Source organism: Equus caballus, chromosome 26, assembly GCF_041296265.1.
Source record: "Equus caballus isolate H_3958 breed thoroughbred chromosome 26, TB-T2T, whole genome shotgun sequence".
NCBI lineage: Eukaryota > Metazoa > Chordata > Mammalia > Perissodactyla > Equidae > Equus > Equus caballus.
The window spans coordinates 42,184,675-42,203,862 of NC_091709.1; the positions used below are offsets into that span (position 1 = coordinate 42,184,675).

At 35.7% G+C, this 19,188-nt stretch overlaps 1 protein-coding gene across 1 annotated transcript in view; it reads right to left on the bottom strand.

Annotated features, from left to right (window-relative positions):
- BRWD1 (bromodomain and WD repeat domain containing 1) overlaps positions 1-19,188 on the bottom strand; it is a 129,565-nt gene that overhangs the window by 12,580 nt on the left and 97,797 nt on the right. The window contains exons 33-41 of the mRNA XM_023630166.2: positions 18,230-18,302; positions 17,264-17,305; positions 15,410-15,556; positions 14,365-14,517; positions 11,488-11,654; positions 7,266-7,492; positions 5,335-5,502; positions 2,547-3,458; positions 605-1,525 (exon numbers count right to left, since the gene is read on the bottom strand). Of these exons, the coding sequence (XP_023485934.1) occupies positions 605-1,525; positions 2,547-3,458; positions 5,335-5,502; positions 7,266-7,492; positions 11,488-11,654; positions 14,365-14,517; positions 15,410-15,556; positions 17,264-17,305; positions 18,230-18,302 (2,810 nt within the window). The remainder of the gene's footprint in view (positions 1-604; positions 1,526-2,546; positions 3,459-5,334; positions 5,503-7,265; positions 7,493-11,487; positions 11,655-14,364; positions 14,518-15,409; positions 15,557-17,263; positions 17,306-18,229; positions 18,303-19,188) is intronic.

The window sequence follows — 19,188 nt, forward strand, 5'->3', positions numbered from 1 at the left end:
CCACCTCTTGATGAATTCAGAAAATAACTGTGTGACACTTGCTACCAAGAAAGTAATGCTCATTGGTTTTGATAACCAGGATATTTAGTGTTTAACATATTTCAAAATCTTGCTATATGTAGTTAAATACTGTCAAAGTAGATCTGCCCCCAAAATGAAGCATATTTTGGCACCTGTGCTGAAAGCTGCTACAAAGGCAAGCAAGTGCAAATAAAAATAACAGTCATGATTTAGTCACATTCATAACTTTTCATAGAAAAATATAAATATATTCCCTGAATTGTAGGACACAAATAATTTCAACAGCCAACTTTCACCATAAATTCCAGTCCATTTCCTCTAAATGAACTGGTTTTCCCTCAAGGTCATAAGGTGCAATCATCAAAATCTAACACATTTTCTAAGCTTCTATCATCATCCCCATCATGGTATCTCACGGTCCTTCTACCCTGATTTCTCGTTTTTATTTTTGAACGTCGGAGAACTCTCTTAGATTTTGCATAGTCCAAATCCTCCCAGTCATTATCATCCAAATTTAACCTAGGACGTTTGCTTTGTCTTTGTCGTCTCACAGTTTTAGATATGTTAGCTGTAAAAGTTTTACCTTTTCTAACTACTTTTGCTTTTCCTCTCATTTTCCTCTTTTTGGTTTTTGTATCATCAGTACAGTCAACATCTGATTCAGTTACAGATCCCAAATCTGAATCAGATTTGGGACTAGTGTCAGGTCCACACTTTGAACTCCCTGTTGTTTCAGAAATTTTCACATTTTCCAATTCAGGATGCAGTCTTTTCCTTTTTATTTCCGTCTCGGCTGCTTCCTGAGAATCACGAATAACTTCTGTCTTACTGAAAGGAGCCTTCCCATAGGTCCTGAGTCTTCTGCCATTCCACCTGCGCAGCCCATAATTCAGTTCCTCTTCAAAGTTATTCTCTGCAGTAGTTTTTTGCACCAAAGTTGACTCAGAAGAAAATTTTCTACCAATCTCACCCCCTGGAATATGGCTTTTTGAATCTTCCTCTGAAGACCCAATCATAGAATTCTTTGTTTTAGAAGGTGCAACATTTGTTTTGTGACGAGTGGTGTGCCTGTTCTTGTGTTCTGAATTTAAAATACCTTCGGAGTCCGAGTCTCCATTTAAAGACTGGTGAATACTTTTTGTACTGCCTTCTGAGTCAGCTTCTGGTGGCTTCCTTTCACAGGCATACTGTTCATTTGGCACTTCACAGTTTCCATCTCCCTCAGAATCACTCACTATCTTCTTAGCTGTCATAGATGCAAAATGGAGCCTTTTCCTTCCATTTCTGCTTCTGGTACACACATTTTCTAAACTAACATCTTCCACATCACTCATGAGCTTAATCTTACTGGCAGCGGTGGTTGCACATCTTCGAGGAATCCTTTGGAGACCTGTTTTGGCTTTTGGTGATTTCTTAACCACTTTTGAATTGCTGTCTGAGTCACTGGAACAGACCCTTTTTCTGGAAACTTTTCTGCTTTGTCCATGGTCTTGTGATGTAGAATCTAAAAATTAAAAGTATTCCTTTAATCTTTAATAGAAGAGTAAGTCTAAAGGAATTAAATGTTCAACATTTTAAACAACTAAGTCCAGAATTCTTATTCACCTGGAAGGAGGATGGCAGTGAATGGGGTGGGTTCTTAATACTTTAGAGCAGTGATTTCAGCCTCGGCGTCACTCACCAGTATAACATATTCTCATCAATAATACCCCATGCCTTTCTATCTACGAACACAAAACACTTGACACTCGAGTATTTTATTTACATGAATACAGACTAAACTCTCGTTCCCACTGCACTAAGGTATCCCAACTAATCACTTACTCTCAGCCTCCCTGAAATGTTTCTTAACTTCACAAATTCCAATCACACCAACTACTTTTAAATCTTAGCTTTAGTTGCCTCCTGCTCTTTAATATTTTTCTTCAATTCCCATTTACCAGGAGTACAATCTTAATTCAGCAAGTTATTTCATCTCTCCATGGTCCAGTATCATCAGTAAAATGGCCAATAATAATAGTTCCTATCTCATAAAAGATATGAAGACTAAACTGATTAATAAATGTAAATCATTTAAAAAGACTTCCTGATACGTAGACACAGCTTGGTAACTGTTCTGTTAGCTGCTATTATTACTTACCACATTCTTTTCAACCAGTCCTACCCTTTTCTTTCCTCTTCTCAATCTGTTATCACCACAGCTTACAAATGTGCTTGCCTCTGCTCTTCTTAAACCCATAGCCAATACAATATTCCCATCACCAATACAAGGAAGTGAAATCTTTAGTAGAAATAGTCATTAAGGCCAAGACTTCCTGTTATGTGAATAAAACTTAACGTGCCCGACAAATAGGTAGGCATGCACACAGGAATATAGAGATGCACAGAAAAGACTCACGGAGAATGTGTGGGGTAGAGAAAACAGCTGGCAAAGAGATGTTTCATAGAAAAGAAAAAGCATTGTTTGCTGTAAGGAAAGGACAGTGAGAATAATCAGTGAACCAGGGTTAAACGTTTTGAATTACCTTTCGTAGAACTGCTTGATTTTTGTTTTGTCTTGTCATCGTCTGAATCCACATCAGTTTCAGATACATGATCTGAGAAACACTGGGACCCAGCAATAGGTTCACACTTCAAATTCCCTGAAATCTGGTTTGTTTCCATTTTGTGACATGTGCCATCTTCTCTATCTTGTTCTTCAGATTCAGAGTCCTCTGAATCACTGAAGATCTTTGCTTTTTTAAGGAAAGTAGCGTTCTTGTGACTTGCGTTGTATTTCCTACCAATATATTTTCTTGGTTCAGAATCTGCTTCCTCCTCTTCTTCTGAGATGCGTTCTGCCTTAAGTTTCTGCCCAGACGTTGATGGGCCAGCAGTTCTATCATGTCCATTATCTGAATCATGACTTTTAGAGTCTTCCTCAGAAGACTCTATTTTAAGAAATTTTGTTTTAGAAGTTGCTGGAGTATAGGACTTGTAACCATTAGCATGCCAATTTTTCCGGGCTACCCGTAGATCACTTTCTGACTCTGAATCGCCGTCTTCAGATTCATTGCCAGTACTCTGGGCAGCATGAGAAGTGGACAACGGTGATGCGTGATTTTGATTTTTTAGCTCCTCTTCTTCAATTTCTGACTTTAAGCTCTGATCATCTTCAGAATTATGTAGTAACTTTTTTCTAGCTACGGCAGAAGCATTGCGGTGAGGCAGCTTGCGGCCAGAACAGACACTCTCAGAGCTAGAATTCTCCTCTACGTCACTCATTAACTTTATCTTATTGGCAGCCACAGCAGCACACTTTCGTAGAACTTTCCGGTTATTTCTAGCTCTGGCTTTTAAACTTTCAGCAGTCTCCACTGAATTGTTATCAGAGTCACTTAAATAGACTCTCTTTCGAGTGGCTTTTCGGCCACATCCATTTTCTAAAGAAACAGGACCTAGAAATAAAGTAACAGTAAGATTAAAAAGATCCTCATTTCAACATTTCCTAATGACCTGATTATTTTAGTACTGATGTTCCTTGTTTTTTAATGCTGAACTAGATTTCCTTTCTAAATCCAAAAAGCCTAAAGGATGAAACAGAGAACCCAGAAATAAACCCATGTATATGGTCATTTAATTCATGACAAAGGAGGCAAGAATATACAATGGGGAAAGGACAGTCTCTTCAATAAATGGTGCTGGAAAAATTGGACAGCCACATGCAAAAGAATGAAACTAGACTACTGTCTTACACTATACATAAAAATTAACTCAAAATGGATTAAGACTTGAATGTGAGACCTCAAACCATGAAACTCCTAGAAGGAAGCACAGGCAATGAGCTCCTTGACATCAGTCTTGGTGATGAGGTTTTGGAACTGACTCCAAAAGCAAAGGCAACAAAAGCAAAATAAACAAGTAAGACTACATCAAATTTAAAAAGCTCTGCACAGCAAAGGAAATCATCAACAAAATGAAAAGGCAACCTACCAAATGGGAAAAAATATCTGTAAGTCAAAGAAGACATACAGATGGCCAAGAGGCACATGAGAAGATGCTCAATATCACTAATCATCAGGGAAAGGCAAATCAAAACTACAGTGAGATATCACCTCAACCCTTTTAGAATGGCTATTATCAAAAAGACAAGAAATAACAAGTGTTGGTGAGAATGCAGAAAAAGGGGAACCTTTGTGCACTGTTGGCGGCAATGTAAACTGCTGCAGCCACTATGGAAAACAGTGTGGAGGTTCACCCAAAAAATTAAAAATAGAACTAGCATATGATCCAGAAATTCCACTTCTGGATATTTAGCCAAAGAAACAAAAACTAACTCAGAAAGATATATGCCCTCCCATGTTCACTGCAGCATTATTCATATAGCCAAGATAAGGAAACAACCTAAGTGTCCATCGATGGATGAATGGATAAAGAAGAGGTGGTATAGCTACACAAAGTAATACTGTTCAGTCATAAAAAAAGAATGGAATCTTGCCATTCGAACGACATGGATGGACCTTGAGGGCATTATGCTACGTGAAATAAGTCAGAGAAAGACAAATACCATATGATCTCACTTATAAATGGAAGTCTAAAAAAAAAAACCCAAGCTCTTAAATATAGAGAACAGACTGGAGGGCGGGGGTGAAATGGGTAAAGGAGGTCAAAAGGTACAAAATTCCACTTATAAAATAAATACGTCACAGAGGGGCCAGCCCAGTGGGTAGTGGTTAAGTTCGCATGCTCCACTTCGGCCCACGTTTGTGGATTGAGATCCAAGGCACAGGCCTACACATCGCTCATTAGGCCATGCTGTGGAAGCATCCCACATACTAAACAGAGGAAGACTGGCAGAGATGTTAGCTCAGGGACAATCTTCCTCAAGCAAAAAGAGGAAGATTGGCAACAGACGTTAGTTCAGGGCCAATCTTCCTCACAAAAAAAATTAAATAAATAAGTCATGGGGATGTAATGTACAGCACAATGACTACAGTTAATAATACTGTGCTGCATATTTGAAAGTTGCTAACAGAATAATTCTTAAAAGTCCTCATCACAAGAAAGAAATATTTTTGCTAACTATGTAGAGTGACAGATGGTAACTAGACTTATTGAGGTGATCATTTTGCAATGTATACAAATATTGAATCATTTTGTTGTACACTTGCAACTAACAATGTTATATGTCAATTATAGCTCAATTTAAAAAAAAACAAAAAGCCTAAAGGACATTTAATCATATGTAGACATATTAAATCAATACGCCATTCAATGTTGAGCTTTTGGATCCTCTTGATATACGTTCCTGCGAAGTACCACTGAGTCTCTTACCAGTTTTCCTTTGAGCTGCTCTGGTTCTGGTCACCCTGAGATTGCTGTTTCTGGCCAGCCCACTACGTAAAGAGGGTTCACGAGCTCTTAAACTCTCTTTGCTTTCCTCTGAACTATGTGAAGCTGAAGATGATGAAGAGGTACCTAACGAATCTTCCATTTCGCTTTCTAAGAAAAATAAAGCATCAACAGTTCATTAAATATTCTCCTATGTTTACTACACACACAACAGATATTTCATAACAGACTAAAAAGGAGATTCTTAAAATACTTAGAAGAGAATATGTTTTTAAAAATTGTTTCAAAGAACACCTGATAAAATTTTGGTAATAAAAGGTACATAATCAGCGTTCCAAATCAAGAGTCTCCTCTTATTTCTGAAAGGAACATATTAATCCTGGTTTGCATTCAGAAAATACAGTTTATATACTTTATAAATAAAACCTTCTGTTTAAAAATTTCATTAGCCCCACTATCCACTTCCTTCTGTTATGAGACAGGCACTTCAAGTCCAGCATATCAGGAGACATACTTAACAATTCTCCAGTAGCCCTTCCTAACAGCAGAGTTGTACCGTACATGCTTTCAGCTCAAGAAAGGTCATTTCTACATGTTCCACAAAAAAAAAAAGTATAAAAAGTGAGATAAATAATGTAAATAGTACAGGTCATTTTCCTTCACTATTCTACTTGACGAGTGTTTAGCCCAGTGTGAACACAAGACAGGAAACTCAGATTTCCTGTTCCTTCATCCAGATTCAGTTCTTAACATGTCTAGCACAGAATGAAAACTTCATCAAAATGAGGAGGAATGTATTGTTAAAAGACAAAATTTTGCTCCATAACCCCACTCAGCTCTATGTTAGAGAAGAAAGTGGCTGTGTTAAGAGAATATCATCAGTCACCAAATTGTGTTTCTTCCTTTGAAATTGCTCTGCTGTTTGGCTACTTTGACTGTTTTAACTTTATTCCACTCCCCAGCACTTGGATGCTGTTTCCTGACTCCTCCCCTTCCCTGCATTATTATTACCAAAATGATTAATCTTCCTGGAACAGAAATCATCCTTCGATTCCCTTACTCAATGAGGGACCCAATTAAGTAATCCAAACTCTTCTGTAAGGCGTGCCAGACCTCTAAAACGTGACTGCATTCTACCTATTTGATGCTATTATTTTAAATTACAACAATAATTATACTATCATCATGAGTCACCAAAATCATACAGAAGCACAAACACACCAAAGCTTCATTCACACAATGCTAATAAAGGGATCAGTTATACCACCAAACAGCAATAACATAAACAGTTTAGAATTTACTAGGTCATTGGCTTTAAACTTAGAAGATTACCATGCCCTTTTTTAACTTAAAGAAATACAAAAATGTCAAATTTTACAATCTGGGATATTCATACTGCATTATTTAAAATTTGGAAGATTTAAATTTGCATAAAACGTGGTTGCACCATTTGTAAAGAATTGTTCCTATTTGTTACTTTTGCCTCTTCCGTTGAATTGCAAATTCTGGGGGTTTTTTTTGAAGATCAGCACCTGACCTAACATCTGTTATCAATCTTTTTTTAAATTTTTCGCCTCCTCCTCCTTCTTCTTCTCCCCAAAGTCCCCCCATACACAGCTGTATATTCTAGTTGCAGGTCCTTCTAGTTGTGCTTTGTGGTACACTGTCTCAGCATGGCCTGATAAGCGGTACTAGGTCTGCCTCCAGGATCCAAACCCATGAAACCCTGGGCCAGCAAAGCAGAGCACAAACTTAACCACTCCGCCATGAGGCTGGCCCCAGAATTGTAAATTCTTGAATGCCAAGGCCGTGTCTTCTTTATTTGTTCTTTCCTCTAAACCCATAGTAACTAGCAGTGTTACCCACTTGAGTGCTCAACACTTGAAATGTCAACATAACATTCCACTTCTCACCAGATAATGTAGAGCCATTTGTTAGAGTGACAGGTCTATTTCTTCTCATTCTTTCTGATGATCCTGCTGAATCTGAAGAGTTACCAGATGTAACACCCGAAGAGAGACTAGCACTCATCTTGTGGCTTGCAGAATAAGCAGCCCTACTTGAGGTAGACTGGGTAGGAGAACCTATCAACTCAGGAATTACTTTCGTCTGAGATTTTGACCGCTTCTGCTTGATATTTCTGGTCAAAGATATAAACAAAAGAAACAATATTTAATACAACAGAGAATGTCTAAATAAAAGTGTATTATTACCTAATCTGAGAATAATTTATGATAAGGACATTAAAATATTCATTACTAACAATTTACTCTGGCATGGAAAATTCTCTTACTCTAAATTTGACATCGTTTTATTCCAAACTGGAGTAATGAACAAATGATCCAAGTAACAGAGTTACAGACAATCATGCTGAATACTTTAGGTTCTTTGGATTAAATGTAGAGGGGAACCAACATTTATGTAATACAGGCATTCATTCATATTACAAATTTGAGTCTTAATACGACATGACTTTGTCTCTCATCTCCTGTATCTTCCTAAAGACAGCAGAAAATTAACAGAAGGAATCAACAAAACCTAAACAGAAAACAGACAGGCTAAAAAGAGATCAGAACAAGTTGTTTTTTCCTAAAACAAATCTGTTTACATCCAAGTACCAGTTCACCGTGGCTGGCCCCTGAGCCATGGATTACAGGGAAAGGAATGGATGTTTACTGACAAGATAGTCTGTAGTTTTAAGTTACACATCTGGGTAACAGAAAGATGGAGATAATCCTATTTTTCTTTAAGACAAAAGGATAAAGGAGCTTTTCGACTATCTAAGGCATCTGAGCTTAAAGATAACCACAATTCTTAAAGCACTAATTGTTTATCTATCATAAGAAAATTCAAGCTTGTTATGTCAAAATTGTAACTGCCATCATCTGGAGGGCAGACCCATAAAATACAAAAGAGAATAATTACATACTTATACTTATCATAAACTTGATTTTTAACAGTAGACAAGACAGTAATACCTCAAGAGTGAAAACTTTCCCTTTTTATCCTATGTCTTTCTGAATTGTTAGACTCTTCCCTAGTTCAAAGAAAAAGTAGTTTTTAAAAGTAAACAAAAAAGTTAAAAATTTATACAGTAAGACAAACCCAAACTGAGGGTCATTTATAACATAAATGACCCATACCCTTCAGAAATGTCAATCAAGAAGACAAAGGTGGAAAATAAAATTCCAGATTAAAAGAGACTAAAGAGACAAAGCAACTAAACGCAATGCATGATCTTAATGGGATCTGGATTAGGGAAAAAAATTGTCCTAAGGACATTATTGGGTCAACTGTAGAAATACAAACAAGGTGTGACACGAACCTTGTTCCTAGCAAATCCATACTAAGTATTTAGGGGTAAAGAAAGGAGCATGATGTCAGAAATATCCTTTTCAATGATTTAAAAGAAAAAGCTATTGATAAAGTAACAATAAAGCAAATGTGACATCATGTGAGCAACTGGTGAATCCAAGTAAAAAGTATGCAGCAGTCCTTTGAAATTACTCTTCAACTTTCCTAGAATTCTGAAATTATTTCAAAATGAAAAGTTTTAAAAAAGAGGTGGGGGAGGACTCACATAGTACATTGTAACGTATGTACTTGAATTACAGATCACAAAACAGCTGCACAGGAGTAAATCATTTACCTAATGAGTATGTTTATCTGTTTCAACAAGGCTCTGCTATTCTAATATAGAGGGCAGGAATGCCATGAGGACAACTTCAATAAATCCTCTCACCCAAAAAGCAAAAAAAAAGGTGGAAAATAATCCAAAACAACCATTTCAGAAGTCTAGAAAGTAATCAAAGGCATGTAACAAATTAAAAAGTGTTTATTCAAGATAAACTTCTGAAGCTAAGTAAAAACAGCGGAGCCTTTGGCATTTTTAACTTGAGGCTGCTCCCAGTCATACACACCTCCCAATTCTTGTGACATGAAAGCCTTGAAGACCAGAATTAGCAGGTGGAGGAAGCTGGCCTGATCTGGGAACTCCCCAGAAAAGCTGCATGCCCAAGAGCACTCCAGTAAGGCCAACAGCATGGCTGCCTAAGGCTGTCATACTGGTTAGAGTAAGAGTTAAACCAGAAATTTAAAGGAGAGATCTAGGAAATGAGACACTCATAGGAGTCTTTGAAAAGCTCCAACATCTTCCTGGGAAAGTGGAAGATTCCACATAAATTCAAGAAAGACTGGAGAGAATCCAGTTATCTACTGACCGTTGGCTGACCTTGAGATTCTTTTTTTTTTTTTTTTTTGAGGAAGATTAGCCCTCAGCTAACATCTGCTGCCAATCCTCCTCTTTTTGCTGAGGAAGACTGGCCCTGAGCTAACATCCATGCCCATCCTCCTCTACTTTATATGTGGGATGCCTACCACAGCACGGCTTGCCAAGTGGTGCCACGTCTGCATCCAGGATCCATACCAGCAAACCCCGGGCCACCAAAGTGAAATGTGCGCACTTAACCACTGTGCCACCAGGCTGGCCCGGGACCCAAATGTTGGACTCCAGACTTTTAAATCAATTATAAACATGTTTGAAGAACTAAATGAAATCATGTTTACAGAATTAAAGGAAATTATGACAAATAATATTGATAAAGAGGTAGAAATTATAAAAAATAACCAACTAAAATTTCTGCAGTTTAAAATACAGTAACTGAAATAAATATTCACAAAATGGGCCCAACAGCAGATCTGAGCTGGTACAAGAACCAGTGACCTTGAAAACTGTCAATACAGATTATCTAGTATGAAGAACAGAAAGAAAAACAAGTAAATGAAGAGAGCCTCAGAGAGCCCCAAAAAGAAAGGCACAGGAAAAAAACCTCAAAGAAATAATGGCTGGAAATAACCCAAATTTGATGAAAAACTTTTCTCTACACATCCACAAAACTGGACAAATTCCAAGAAGGAAAAATCCACACCTGCACGGCTCACAATTAGTTGCAAGATAAAGACAAAGGGAAAATCTTGAAAGCAGCAAGAGAAAAACACTTTATGCAGTATGTACAAGGGAGGGAACCTCAATAAGATTAACAGCTGACTTCTCATCAGAAACAAGGGAGGGCAGTGGGATGAAATGCTCAAAATGTCAAATGAAAAACACCATCAAGTAAGAATTCTGTATCCAACACAACTAGTCTTAAAGAAAGAAAGTAGAATCAAGACATTCCCAGATAAACAAAGACTGACAGAATTTACTGCTAGCACATCTGCCTTACAAGAAGTACTAAAAGACTTCAGGCTAAAAAGAAATGACAGCAGATGTTAACTGAAATCCACAAAAATAAAGACCACAGGGGAAAGGCAATTTACGCAGGAAAATATAAATAACAGTATAAATAATTTTTTATTCCTTATTAACTGATTTAAAAGACAACTGCATAAAACATAACAAAGCTGCAATCTGTTTGACAATAATAGCACAAATAATGGGGAAAAGGGAGCTAAACTAGAACAAAATTCTTATAACTATGGGAACTAAATAGTATTCATCTAAGTAGATTGTTCTGAATGGAGATGCACAATGTAATCCCCAGAACAACCATGAAGAAGCCCATCAAGGGCACAGTGCACAGTCAAACTGTACATGGAAACAAAGTGAACATTGAATGACTTCATTTTCGCATTTCCACACTTCAAAATACCTGTAAATTTGATGTTAACGTAAGCTACACAAAGAAGACAGAATATAAATATTAAATTACTGATGAACAGACTAAACCTTGCATTTTATATTTCTTCTTTACAACTAATCCTCTTGTAAAAATAGGGTGCATTATATCTAATTGACATTTTCCCTTACATAATCAAATGTTCAATTGCCATACACAGTAATCATTGTACTCTCTGCATTAAAAAAAAAGTTTCTTATGAAAAAGGTAAATGACACTTTAAATAATTAAGATTTTAAAAACTGATGCTTTTCATCAAACTTACAAATTTATGTAATGGCAAATCAATGCAACAGCTCTACATACACAGAATGCTTTAAAGCCATAAAAAAAATGGCTAGTCTTTTCTGAATATGCTGTACACTAAAATCATTAACAATTTTTAGCATAATAAAACCAAAGAAATAGCACCTGAAATTTTAAAAATTGCACACAAAGCCTACAATAACCAATTCACCTGATACTTCTGTTAGCCTGACTGACACGATTACATTTTCGCCGTCTCTTGAACCTCTGGCTTCTTCGAAGTTTTTCATTGAATTTCTGACCAAGTTTAAAATCAGAGGAGATTTTCTTCATTTTTTCTTCAAATAAGGCTGACAATCTCAAAGTCATACTGTAAATCTGCAAGAATGTGAGAGCAAAACTAGAACTACAAAATATCTTAGAAAATATTTTTATAAAACAAATTGTATAATTACTGAAGCTACTTGCAATCTATTATATCACTGTTACAGATAATGGCTGTTACTTATTTTATCTATTCCCCACTCCTTCTCTTCAGTGATATCTGCAAGAAACAGGCAGTGTCAAACATATACCTCTCAGATGAAAAGAATGTAGTTTTAAATCAAGCAACTCTCTAGAATTGAGGGCTTATGTCTATGTCAGTGGTTCTCAATTGGCTTTTCCCTTTTTCACATGTACATATACAAACCCCCATCATCTCCCCTTCTCCTAAAGTTAAGGTGGGAAGTTGGCTGGTTTGAAGACTGCTATTTAGGCAGCAAAAGAACAGTGTCTCCTTGGGCAACAGAACAAAAGCACTTTTACACCAGTCTGTACTTGTAATTTGACTGCCTTTGGTGCTACTTAGATCTAAATACGAATTACAGACAAAAGGATACCTTGCATCCAGTAGAAGAAAAAAATATAACCTAGAACTTAAATATATGTGAAAAGTTGTGTTTTTAACAATTTTTATAATTAAATAACATCAAATCTTTAAAAGAACAGCAACGTGATCTTCAGTGCCACTAAAAATTACTTCTGGTCTAACTATGTATTTACTGGATGTACTCTTTATTCATCTACAATCATCCCTAAAAATAAGTGTAAAAGTATCGATATCAATAAAATAAAATAAAAAAATATCAATCACTCTAATGCATGGCAGAGGAGGGTGGTGGAAACTATAACACTAGAGAACTTAAAAAAAAAAGTATGTGAGATACATGAATTTCCTATATAATTCATATATACACATACATATGTAAAGTGAATGTAAGTGAAATTTGTAAAACCAGGTACAATTTTTAAGTCATAAGAGAAATGCAAATCAAAACCACAATGATGTAATACTTCATACTCATTAGGATGGCTACAATTTTTAAAAAAAAAAAAGAAGTTGGCAAGGATGTGAAGAAATTGGAATCCTCATATATTGCCAGTGGGAATGCAAAATGGAGCAGCCCTTATGGAATACAGTTCTGTAACATATTCCTGAAAACACTAAAAACAAAATTACCCTATGAAACAGCAATTCCACCCTTAGGTATATACCCAAGGAAACTGAGAGAAAGAACTCTTACAGACACCTTGTATTCCAACATTCATGGCAGAATTAATCACAATAGCTAAAAAGTAGGAATAACTCTAGTGGCAATCAAGGGATGAATGGATAAAACAAAATGTCACATCCACACAATGCAATATGATTCAACCATAAAAATGAATAATGTAGACAGATGCTACAACATGGATGAACCTTTAAGACATTATGCTGAGTGAAATAAGCCAGACACAAAAGGACCAACATTGTATGATTCAACTTATATTACATATCTAGAAAAGGCAAATTCATTGAGATACAAAGTAGATTAGAGCTTACCAAGGGCTGAGGGAAGGGCAGAATATAGTTATTGCTTTATGGTTACAAAGTTTCTGTTTGGAGTGATGAAACAGCTTTGGAAATAGATAGCAGTGATAGCTGAATAACTTTGTGAATATAAGTAATGCCACTAAATTGTACACTTAAAAACTGCTAACATGATAAATTTTATGTTATATATATTTAACCACAATTTTGAAAATTTGAATAATATACCAAAAACCATTAAACTGTACACTTTAAACGGGTGAGTTGTACAATGTATCCTCAAACATGTATTTTAAACAAAAGGGGGGAAAAACTTTTAATTATTCTCTCTAGAAATAAACAGTCTCATAAATGGTGAATATTGACAATAACAGAAGCTTGGAAAAAATGTTAGATTTTAATGTTAAACTGATCCAAAAAGCAATTCAAATATTGAGTGCAACGAAAGAGTTCCCAAATTGAGACAAGAATTAATAAAGCAGGAGGTGGGGTAATAAGTAATGAGGGGAAAGTGAAATTAAGGCAAAATGGTTAATTAGCAGCAATAATTCACTGATGATAGAGAAAGTGCTATAATATCAAGCTTTACTTTTAAAATCTTACTTCTCATTACTGTTCTTTATTTTTAATTACCCAGCACACTGGCTATAATGGGTGCGTTTATGAAAATTCACCGAGAGTACATGAGCACTTTTGTATATTTATTATACTCCAACAAGTTTTGAAAAGTTATCCAATATATAACATTTTCACAAAAATTGAGGAGTGTATTCACTACTTGTGTTCCTAAATAATCAAATAGCTCATGCACTTCTCCTTCAGATCCAAAATATGAGTATGTTGTCAGAAGTCAAACCCTCACTTCAGATTTCCCTTTTCTTACTTTTAATATTGTTCTAGACTTTATCAGTAAGTTTCCCACCACTTTTCAAAATTCCCATATATATGAAAACATAGATTTTTCTCATCCTATATAACAAATCCAAATTTGTTCATTACACTGGTGCCCTCACGCCCATCAACCCTCATTTATTCATAAAACTTTAGGAAAGATAAACATTACTAGTTGTAAGGTAACAACAGCACATATCTGAGCAGTGGCAAAAGCTCTATTCTCAACAGCAAACTTGCTCTACTCACTTATCTTTAGTATTCCAACCTTTGCAAGGAAGTAGAAAATTAGCATCTACACAGATCATGTATACTTTGTTATTTATACACCACTTTAAAAATTACCTTTGATCTTTTGTTCGGTGTATATGCTTTTGCATTGCTAAATATCAACCGGATGTCTTTGCAGAATTCCAAAGGGCTGTCATAATTTCCCGCTTCTAAAGTTTCCCTTACTGTTCCAAAATCCATTGGAGTATCTATAATATCTCGGTAGTCCTAGGTTTTAAAAATAATAATTAGTTCTAAGATTTGATTCCTACTTTTAGAAATATAAATGCATCAGATCTCTAAAATATTCAAAATGACAGAAGAGAAAAAGGTTAGAAGGATATTAAGAATCAGTAATTTTTAAAGAGGTCCAGACATACAGACAAGAAATGTACCAAAATGTTATACTTGGTAGCAAGATATGGAATGGTTTTTATTTCCTTCTTACACTCTTCTGTAATTTCCAAGCTTCCTACAGTAAATTTGTGCTTTATAATCTGACTTTTGGTTTTTACAATCATTTTCCATTCCACTACTGGAGGACCGAAGATAAACACTTCTAATCAACTTACAGTTTTACCGGGGCTGGGCCTACTTAGATAATAAATAGCCACGTAGAATGCTCTCATTATTATGTAACACTGGTTAACTAAGTCTTTTTTTTTTTTGGCAGGGAAGGAGTCGCCCTGAGTTAACATCTGTTGCCAATTTTCCTTTTCTTCCCCCTCCCCAAAGCCCCAGCACATGGTTGTATATCCTAGTTGTGAGTCCTTCTAGTTCATCTATGTGAGCTGCCACCACAGCATGGCAACTGACAGACAGGAGGTGTGGTTCCAGGACCAGAAAATGAACCCAGGCCGCCAAAGCAGTGAGAGCCAAACTTTAACCACTAGGCCATCAGGGCTGGCTCTGGTTAACTAAGTCTTAACGTGAGTCACAGAGGTGTCCATAAATTCAAGAAAATTGCGTATAAAACTCTTCTACAGCTGACTTAGTGGTAAAAGAAGTTAACATAAAGCATAGACATCTTATTCTTTAAAATTTAATTCAAATACCTCTACCCCAATCTCCACTATACAAAACAAGAAAAGCCCCAAACATTCAAATAATGGTAACTTACTGGATATTCAACCAAATCAACAGGTTGTCTAAAAGGTTCAGAATCTTCACACTGAAAAATTAAGTTCACTAATTCCTTACACTGTTTCTTCCAGTTGCTTTCAACATAGTTGACTGCTTTGATACTCCTTTTTTTCCAATCATGGACCTAAAAATATATTCACAACATTAAAACATTTTTCAGTCTTGTAAAATCACACTCTGGTATGGTACAGTATGGTGGTAAAAACGCATCTGAGCTGTTGTCTTCCATATTATGCTATAAGAATGTGGCTACTCTGATCTTCCATGAACTTAGAAAAAATCCACTTTTTTGTAAAAAATCAACAACGTCACATCTGTTACTCTAAAAATATTTTTCATTCCAGCAGTTATCTCCCAAATTTAGAAAACGTTTTCACAGAATGTGAAGTATCACACTGGATAATGTGGTAGGGAGAATAATGGCCCCCAAAGATGTCTACATCCTAATCTCAAGAACCTGTGAATATGTCACTTTACGTGGCAAAACGGACTATGGAGATGTGACTAAAGGTACAATCTTGAGATAAGGAGACGGTCCTGGATTATCAGGGCCTGCCTAATGTCATCACAAGGGTCCTTATAAGAGGGAGGAAGAGGGTTAGTCAGAGACTGGAAGATGATACACTGCTGACTTGACGATGGAAGAAGGGTACCATGAGCTTCCAGAAGCTGGAAAATGCAAAGAAACAGAACCAACCCTAAAATTTCCAGGAAGGAACAGAGCCATGCCAACACTTTGATTTTAGCACAGTGAGACCCATATCAAACTTCTAATCCACAGAACTGTAAAATAATACTTTTATTGTTTAAACCACTAGATTTGTAATTTGCTACAGCAGCCATAGCAAACAAATATTAAAAAGATACTAAACATTTGAGAATCTGTTTAGAAATGAAATTATAAGAAAATGACAATCAGATGCTAATAATTTAAATCTAACTTTTCAATGTTATTTGGGGCAAGCACATTATGAAAATTAATGTGATAAAAAGCTTAAATTTAAGCAGCATTTGGATAAAACATAAAACGTTAACATTTTTAACCATTGTCAGATTAATAACCTTTACTTTTTATTAAGCGACTACATTAGAACTTCAAGAGCTGCTGGTGACACCACAATTCTAACTATCCAATATGAAAAACTTATTTCCATACAACCTTCTGCTTAAACTCTTCTAACAAATCCTCATTATGGAAAAAGGTTGCTACCAAATGCTAGTTAATTTTCCCCTTAAAAGGTCTCATCTTCTTCCCTTCCTCTCCATTCCAAGCAAACACTATCATTGACTAGGTGCTCATCCTTTACTCCTAGATTCTTCCAATGAACTCCTAACTAACTTCCTTTAATGCCTCTCCTCTTATCCCTCAAAATCTATTTATCTATTTTGGCTGTGCAATTGATTCTCTACTTTAAGTTTAAAAGAAATCCTTGGTTATCAGTATCACCATAATCTGCTCCCAACATAACAGCCAAACACAGCCACTTTGCTCACTAGTTCTAAGATTCAACCTCTACCCTAGTCAGGCCAGTGCCCTCACCAGTCCAGCGACATGCCACACATTCCTACTTTTTTGGCTTGGATCATAATATCCCCAGCTTTTTGAATGTCCTCTTCTTACTCCATCTCATTCAGAGAACACAGTTCAAATCAAAACTCTTTACGAAACCTTACCTAACTATCCACCTTTCAGTGGTTTCTCCCCTTTCTCTTATATAGTATTCAATATCTGTATCAACATAACTTTCCAAAGACAACATCTAAAATCTTACGTTGATTTTAAAACAAAGAGTAAGTAAACAAGAAAGGTCAATCAGGCAGATTAACTTACTCTCCTTCTTCCAGAAGATGTTTTAGGAAGATCACTATCATCCTAGGAATAAAATCAGAGCACATTACCTGTTAAAATTCTCATTAGAAATGTAATAATCTTAATAGGTCTCAGGAGGTTATAACTTAGCAAAATCTCAAAAGACAGACTCTATCACAGGATCTTTGTGGCACACAGACTCCAACAAACCAATCATTCTTAATAACCCTTTACATTCCCTAAGAACATGTAGTAATTCCTAAACAAAGCTATAAAAAGTTGCTTCGTGCATGTCTTAAATAGTACATTTAAAGCAGCTTTAAATTTGTATTTTATGTCTATCCAGAAAACCCTAGAAAGAGTCTCCTACAGTTCCTGGATTTCATACTTTATATATTTTCTTATTCTCTAAATCACTTACTAGTATATCCATTTTTATTCCAATATAAATTAGCATGAAAATCAGTGAACTACATAAGAGTTTGTGTAGAAAGTGACACTGTTTTTAAGAATATCCTTCCTACAAAGCTTGATTCCATATGAAGTGAAATTACACATCACTGATCATCTGCCTTACTTACACTTCAATACCATCTTGAGTGAAGGACTTTAGGGGACTGTGAGTAAAGTTCATTAATTGTTAATTACAATTAAATTCAACTTCCAGATACTGGTTTTACCAAAACTATTTCAGAAGTACCTTATAATACACCTTTCTCTATCTAAAATTTGGAAAGAGAACGTATTCTGCACCTGTTATTCACTTAGATATATGTTGTTTATTTGATATCAATTACTGGCTAACACAAATTACCTCATTGACCAGCTAGATAAAAAATACTACCTTTATCAAGAGCCCTATTTTCATAATTTATTGGCATATAGCAAGAATTGACATAGATAACCAGCATTTTCTACTTCACTCATTATTTTTAAGTTACCATTTAAAATTTACAAAAATGATTATAAAATTGACAAACTTCATACCAAATCCTCGGCATTTTGTTCATCATTTTCAGAAGTGTTAGAAAGTTCTGAGATATTTGTACAGTCTTGATTCCTAAAAAACAATTTTTCACTTTTTTAACAGCATGCAGACTTAGTTACTGTTGCTAAAGATTCAAACTACAGGTTAAGATAAAATAGTCCCCAACTACGCATGCCCAATCTCAAGCAGAGGACTATCAGGTTTTCACTCTACCCTCTCTGGAAAGAACTAACCCCCTTAACAATATTGAAACTAAATTTGGGGGTTTTTTTCCAGTTAAGTATGTATGGAAATTAAGCTGGTAATCCACAAATAACATATGTATGGCCTCAACTGGATGAATACAACAATGATTTTTTTCTAAGTATCTCACGAGTAATATTTATGCAGTGAGCCAAGAATATGGTTGATTTGAGAAAAAGGGGAATAGAAAGAAAGAGGAAGTAGAAATTAAAGCATATTATATCTTAACCTCACTATACATACAGAAGAAGAAAGTATGCTAAAGTATGGATATATCTAGGCATGAAGGAGATGAGAATGCGTATGTGATCTTCCTGAAAGAGAACAGAAGAGAGCTCTGGGCAAAAGGTAGTAAGTCCTCCAGACATGGGACAGATTCAACCCAGGAAAGTGAGACAGACTGGAGTTAGTAACTTCATAGTTTGTAGCTGGATAGTGAAAATCATGGCACAGCTTATAAATTATCCTCTCTGACATATGATTCTTTCAAAGAATTTTTATAGCTATGGGAAAATGCATATAAATCACACAGCAAAACTCATTAATTTTAAAGGAGACAGGCAGAGTAATCTGTCCAAAGTCACCCAGAATGTTCACTAGAAGAGACTACGTTATAACTTGGATCTCAATTTCCAGGTCAGTTTTCACCCCACTAATTAGTTCCCAATGCAAGAAAATACGTGGAATATGCACTCTCACAGGATATAATCCAAAA